Genomic DNA, 7123 nt, shown 5'->3' with positions numbered 1-7123 from the left:
TCAAGTCTTGTGAAACTGTAAACATTACATCTGATATAACTTGTGAAAAATGATGTATTCTAAATATAGAAGGTTATGGGCAAATTTTGAAAATGAGAGGACAAAAGAAAGAACAAAGTAGAAATTAACATCATGACAAAACAACAGATTTTGAAGAAACAAACACTGAACACAAACACATGTTAGAGCAGTACAAAGTACTGGCAGTGATAATATAATATAAGCTCTTAATTGTATTTTCAAAAGGTCCAGAATTAATTAAATTGCGGTAAAAAAAGTTTTAAGACAAACTATAAGTTTGTGTCTTATAAAGTTTTGGTAAATTTACTGAACTTATGTAATGGTTTTCCAATCATTTTTACCACTCAAAGTGCTTTACACTAAAGTCACACTCACTCATGTATACACCGATATGCAGATCAGCAATTTGGAGTTAGGTGCCTTGCCCAGGGGCACACCGACATGTGGCCGGAGGAACCTGGAATTGAACCGATCACAAGACGACTACTCTACCCACAGAGCCACAGTCACGCCCCATGTTTGATTATACATGTTTGTTCTTTCTTAGGTGAGGTAACTACAGGTGGGTAGAACAGCCAGAAATTATACTCAAGGAAGAGTAGTGTTATAATATTACTTATACGGAAGTAAAAAGTAAGAAAAAAATACTACTAGAAATATATTACATACAGAAAGTTACTACACATCAATCGCTGTAACAATGTCAAAGTTTGCTTTGTATTAGTGATGCTCTCAAGTACAACAAAGCAAAATACCTGCACATCTAACATGATTCTTGTTTAAAAGCAAATTCAAAATGTGCTCTACTGAAACCCAAATTTGGTTGGCTGATGGAATTAAATTTGCTTGATGCTTGTTCAGGAAGCAGACCACGATTGTGATTCCACTTTAAATACGGTCATGCTGTGCAGTGACGTGCTCAGCTCTGATTTTTCTGTTTTTCAAGTAACTAAATGCTGTTCACACCTGATGCAGAAAATCCTCCCTGCACCAGTTTCCAAAGCTGTTTTCCATTTCTCCTTAGGAAGATCAATTTCATGCTTCTCTCTGCTTGATGAGGTGACCCTTTCTGTTATTTAAGCACCTTATGGACGGAAGAGGTCGAGTTGGCACTGAAATGGCCCTTGGTTGGCTTGTGTTTCTTCTGTTAGTGAGCAACAGTGTTGCACTTGGAAACTCACTCAACTACAGTATATTGCAAAGATGTATGAAGGATATCGACACGTTCCTTTGGGAATTAAACCAGGACAAGCCAAAGGAATATGCTGCTCTCAGTAAGTGCTGACACCTTTTGAATATTTCCCTTGTAGTTTGGCAGACTGGGCCAACAAAAGGTTATTTTATCAACAGAGCCCAGGGTTTGTTTGAAAATTATCTGGCACATACTTGGATTTAATTCTTACAAATCCAATGTAGTATACATGGTCATTTAAAAAATAACTATAAAAGACAAATATAACAAATATTTCACTCTTCCTAATATTTAAATGGCAGTGAGTGTAAATAAATACATTACTGAAAAGCTTAAAGAAAAATGTTTGCCAAAGACATAAAATTAATCTTTCTGCTTCTTTCTGCTCTTTTTTTGAAATGTGTTTGAGGTTACTGTTTAGCCTTTATTTCTGTTAATTATGATTTTCTGCTCAAAGCTATAAAACATTACTTTTAAGACAGAAAAGTGGGTTCAATGAAAAATATGTTTTCTTTCAGGTTGTTATAAAAATACACTATTAACCTGGCAAACGAGCCTCATTGGAGCACATGTTCTAATTTATTGATTTTTTTATTTTTTTTTTGGTCTTTTTTAATAAGAATGACATGGGCTAAATGCTGACCTACTTACATAGCAAAGCAGATGAATGTCTCACCCAAAAGGATTTGTCATTCCTATGAAAAAAGTAAGAGGCAATGTTTCTCTCCTTTTTTTAAAAGTGTATGACTCCTTTGGAAAGATGGGCAGCAGTGTTAAAGACGGTAACGTGAACCAGCCTGGTTCGCCGCAGCAGTGTCGCTCTGCCATTGGCCCCAGCTTCTCTACACAGTACTGCCAGGTGTTCCTGAAGCAGGTGAATGCCAATAAAAACCTTCATGATGGATGGATAGTAAGTTATAGAGAAAAACTGAATATATTTTTTCCTGCTATTGCAGGGAGCAATGCAGTATTTTGTGGGTATTTGTGTTCCTGACTCATGTGGGGTAGACGATGTGAAGCAGCTGGTGCAGTGTGGTGAGTGTTCATTAAGACAGATTTTCTGCATATTTGTCTTTCTCTGCTTTAGGATCATTTTCACATTTTCCTCACATGGTACCTATTTTCCCAATAGACAGACTTCAGCTTAACCAGAAGTCCCTCCTTAGTCCATTACCTCCAATCCTGACCAATCAGTCTTCTCGGGAGCTAATCATGACTCACTGTATGGCTGACTCAGTTGCTCTTGATGCATCAGACATCGCCTGCATGTCAGTATATTAGTCATCCCCTGATATCACTCCCATCACTCTGCATGCTTATTCTTCGATGCCTATGGTCGAGTTAAACTTGGTTATTTTTCCCTCCACAGGTGTGTGTGTTGTGTAATGTTAGCCATTCCTCTGGTGGCCACTCTGTTCACAGCCTTAAGAAGATCAGAGCTGAGCAGCAAGGTCAATCCCACAATAGAGTTGTCCCATTCAAACTTTTATGGCACCCTGAAAACCAATGGCTTGTCCAGCAAAGAAATGAATGGGGGCACATTAGAGGAAAATGGTAAGGAGAATTTTTATTTGGTCTCCTCCTAATAGACAAGTACTCAGATGTTTATTTTTACAGGCAGAATCGGCCCTGCTGGACAGTGTCTTTCTCGAAGCTGTGTTTCCAGCTGCTTTCAAGCACTCTCCTTGCAGACAACAAGCATGGGAGTCCTCAGCACCGCCTCCCCTTCCCGATGTGAAAACTATACCTCTCTGAACGGCATTCGTGTCCTCAGTTTGCTATGGATTATATGTGGCCACTCTGCACAGTTCCCAGTTATTAACAACCTAGGTAAGAAAGAAAACAGGCTGTAGCGTCTTCAAAATATTGGATTCACATTGTTGTGTCTCCATTGTAGATAACTACAAAACATGGAGGAAAGCAGTTGAAAGCAGCCCGGTATATGTGTTCACCATCAGCGGGCCTATTTTTCTCGCTGTTGATACCTTCTTATTGCTGGGGTGAGACTAGATTGAAATATTGCTAACCTTATCGTGGTGCATAAAGTGATTTCTAACTTCTAATAACTTTACTTTTCAGGGGTTTACTCAGTGCCAGGTCTTTGCTGAGCTCAATCGACAAGGCAGAAGACAATTTAAGTCTCGGTCTGGTTGCAAACTATCTCTTCAAGAGGATCAAAAGGCATGATATCATGACTGGATGACTGTATTACAGTGCTTTACAAAATAATTCATACCCCAAAGGCATTGTTCAATATTTTATCATTGGGATTTTATTTGAGAGACCAACACAAAGAACAACATAATTGTGTCATGGAAGGGAAATTGAACCTGTTTTGTTGTTTGTTTTACAATTAAAAATCATCTGAGAAATGTGTGGCTTTACAATTAGAACTTCAGATCTTTACCACCTTTAGCAAATGAAAGTTTTGCCCAAACTACTTTGCAAAATACCTCAAGCTCAGTCAGATTGGTTGAGAGAATCTACACAGAATTTTTCCACAATTGGACTTCAATCTGGACTTTGATTTTTCCGTTGTCTATAAGCATGTTTTTCATTATATTGATTTACAACCTGATACTCTGAACTTTTCTTAGCTTCATCCCTGACCTGTCTGCTTTGTTCCTTGGTCTCCGCGATGCTGTTTGTTCACTAAATTTAACTGAGAACCATAAAATTCTTCCACAGTACTGCTGGATGTATATTTAGATAAAATTTTGGACAGGTGGACTCATAGTTTTGGATTTCAATTAGGGGAATTGCAGTAAAGTGAAAGCAAAACATTTTATTTGTATTGGTCTATCACATAAAATGCCAATAAATTTGGAGTTGTAAGAAAATGTCAACAAATTTAATGAGTGAAAGGAAGTATAATGTTTTTGTACAGTAAATCTGTGGACTGAAAGATTACATTTCTCTCTTCATCTTCCCACTCCAGGATTCAGCCTTTGCATCTGTTTACAGTGTGTCTCACCATCAGCATCATCTCTTTGGTGCGGTGGGGACCCTACTGGTTCCCATTTGTTGAAATGTTGATGGACTGCAAGGCATACTGGTGGGCTAATTTACTGCTGGTTAGCAATCTCCTACCAGTCCATGAGATTGTAAGTCTCATCAGCTTTTCATATGTCTTCAGGAGGAATTTCAGCTAATTTTTGCCTCTCTCCAAATCTCTCCTCAGTGTATTCCCTGGACATGGTACTTGTCTCTGGACTTCCAGTGTTACGCCACAACCCCCCTGCTGGTCTATATTTATAGACTGTATGTCCACATCCTTTAACATCATCTCAAACACCATATAAATTAGAGTAATAACCTTTTCCATTCTGTCTCTTCTGTTTCAGTAAAAGGAGTGTGTTTGCTGTTGTGGTAGGAGGCCTTTTGGTGAGCACTACTGTGGCCAGTGCGGCTATAACTGCACGCCTGCACCTTCCAGTCTTTCAACCATCCACAATGTAAGCTTCCTAACCTAAAGAGGTTCAGTAAATTATATAAAATTTACCTCTTCTTTTGGCGCACACATATTTACGTTGAAGAGCTTGTCTTGGCAGAACATCAGAAAACTATGTTTTGCATTACTATGTGAAACCCTACACAAGATATGGACCGTTTCTAATAGGGATCCTAACAGGAATATACCTGACAAGAAAGAAAGATCAACTATTAAAGGAAAGGGTGAGTTATTTAGATTTTCCATTCTTGAAGAATTTGAGAACCCTTACTTTGTAATAAAGTAGAACTGAATGAAGTAGTTTGCATGTTCACTTGTTTACTGGTGGAAGGAAATTTGACTCATTTTGACTTATTTTTGTCTTTTGTACATCAGTTGATGTAACTTTTAACTGAAACCAGTCTTTATGCCTAATTTTTTATTCAGTGGCAAGCAGCGCTTGGCTGGTTCTGCTGTTTTTCTCTGATGGTTTTGCTGATCGGACTGGCCTACTTCCTGAAAGAAACCCCACCTTATCCGTCTGTGGCTCATGCTCTATATCAGGGGTTGCACAGACCAGTCTGGGCACTGACTGTGAGTTGGATCATACTGGCCTGTGAGGAGGGCTGTGGAGGTTTGAATAAATTCAATTACATCTTCAGTTTGGCAGAACACATAATTTCATTTAAAAAAGCATGTACGTTTCATTCTTCTTCTTTGTTCTTTGATTAGTTTTACCAAAAACTGTACCACAGGTATTAGGTTATGTTTCTCTTTGAACTCTAGATATTGCAGTTTAAAGTATACATTAGTACCAGTAGAGGGAAGGGAAGAACTGGCGTCTCAGTTTTTGTGTGTATTTGCTTCTCCAGGTTTTATCAAGACATTCCTGTCCTTTGGTTTCTGGGTTCCACTTTCCAACATTAGCTTTGCCTGCTATCTGATACATCCCATCTTCATCATCCTCTACAATGGCATGCAAGAGACGCCGATCCACTACACAGACATCAACTTTGTGAGAATTTCATCTTCATCATTTTTTTTAACAAATCAACATTCTTGTCTTCCTATTCTCTTCATATTTTCACTCCAATGGGTGTCTGTCCTCTACAGATGTACCTGTTCCTCGGCCATCTGGTGCTAACTCTGGCAGTCGGTTGTATTCTCACTATGTTGGTTGAGAAACCCTACCTCTTCCTGAAACCCAAATGCATCTAGAGAATCTGCCTCGTTTAATACAACACCATTCACATATATATATTGGTATCCCTCGTAAAGAGTTGGCAAAATGCTGCCATAGAAAAATCATTACAGGCAAGTTGAGATTAGTAGATGTTTTCTTATTGTTACTTAATTTCTTATGGAGATCAAAACATGTCTGCCTTTTTTCTTTGGTTTTTGCATTTTCTTGTTTTTCACATTTTGAAGAGTGTCTAAGAGAAGTGGTCATCTTTATATTTACACAACAGCTAAACAAAAATTCACTCACTAAATGTTCCTCAACATTCAATGTAGGTTATACATTGCAAATCCTTCAGTTGCATTTATGTTATAGGTATTGTTAGATGTGCTGGTTGTCATGGTACAGACTCTTTTAGAAAAAGAAAGCAATTAAAGCTGTAGAGAAAAAATAGGAATGGGTATGGAGATATGGGTAATTAATATAATTTGCACAATACTGAGTAATTCAAATAAAAAACTAATGTAACCTTTTAAGATTTTTAGCAATGTAAAATAAATAAATATACTGCATCAAATCTGTTTTGTGATTTTTTTCCCCTTTCTTTCAATTTAGTTTTCTACTTTTTACAGCATTTATTTTTGTCATTTTGTTGTTTTTTTTTATTCTAGAATTATACGTCTCTGGATGTGATCAAGTTGGAGTAGCTCTGTATTATTGTTTTTTCTAAAATATTTTATTTCTCCTCTTTCTTGTTGAAATATGATGGGTTTTTTTGAATTCTCTCTGGTTTTGGCTGGTCTGCAGCTGAATGTATCTCTGCTCTTAGTTTTTTTTTGTTACTTTGGGACAGCTGCTGTAATGTGTAATCATGGCAATAAGGCTGAGAGGAACTGGTTAGCATCTCAGAAGCTCAAATAATACCTGAACACAAACCAAAAATCCCAGAGGAGTTAAAAATTAAGTGGATTAGCTGTGGTTGTCAACACCCGATGGTGTCATCCAGGACATGTTACTGTGAAATATCGTCTACGCTGCCTGTAAATTGAGCTGTTAGCATATCATGATAACGATAATAGTTGCCTGTCCGAGTTCTCTCAGATCCTTGAAGATACTTTGATGAAATTAGTTTCTTTTCTTTCTCCTTGTCTTTCCATGAGCTTTTCCTCTGGGCAATCAAGAGTGATGGAAATGACCGTTTCGTAAAAGCTCTTAAACTCACAAAAATGTTTATCAGTCAGCAATGATTACATTTTTTCCCCCCTGTTACAGTTTTGTAGAATTTATTTTAAAATAAATT

The 7123-nt window shown here is 37.5% G+C and overlaps 1 protein-coding gene across 2 annotated transcripts; it reads left to right on the top strand.

Annotated features, from left to right (window-relative positions):
- The first annotated feature begins 1115 nt into the window (after positions 1-1115).
- Positions 1116-6400, top strand: oacyl (O-acyltransferase like). Of its 2 annotated transcripts, XM_032569068.1 has the most exons (15): positions 1117-1295; positions 1954-2087; positions 2170-2248; positions 2346-2481; positions 2583-2767; positions 2831-3043; positions 3111-3213; positions 3293-3394; positions 4152-4317; positions 4395-4474; positions 4558-4668; positions 4765-4888; positions 5091-5277; positions 5516-5658; positions 5757-6400. In XM_032569068.1, exons 1-15 carry the CDS (start codon positions 1139-1141, stop codon positions 5859-5861), a joined length of 2025 nt encoding a protein of 674 aa, XP_032424959.1. In that variant the 5' UTR covers positions 1117-1138; the 3' UTR covers positions 5862-6400. The 2 variants fall into 2 exon arrangements, with proteins under 2 accessions (XP_032424958.1, XP_032424959.1); XM_032569067.1 differs by having other exon boundaries at positions 1116-1295; positions 5516-6400.
- Positions 6401-7123: the final 723 nt, after the last annotated feature.

This window comes from Xiphophorus hellerii, chromosome 8 (assembly GCF_003331165.1).
Source record: "Xiphophorus hellerii strain 12219 chromosome 8, Xiphophorus_hellerii-4.1, whole genome shotgun sequence".
NCBI lineage: Eukaryota > Metazoa > Chordata > Actinopteri > Cyprinodontiformes > Poeciliidae > Xiphophorus > Xiphophorus hellerii.
Note: the sequence above shows the minus strand (reverse complement) of the source record. Positions and strands in the feature narration are given on the sequence as shown.

Coding starts and splice junctions, on each gene's coding strand:
- oacyl (XM_032569067.1), top strand. CDS start 1,139: ATGGCCCTTGGTTGGCTTGTGTTTCTTCTGTTAGTGAGCAACAGTGTT. Junction 2,768..2,830: donor GGGCACATTAGAGGAAAATG/GTAAGGAGAATT, acceptor TTATTTTTACAG/GCAGAATCGGCCCTGCTGGA. Junction 4,669..4,764: donor GTCTTTCAACCATCCACAAT/GTAAGCTTCCTA, acceptor TTGTCTTGGCAG/AACATCAGAAAACTATGTTT.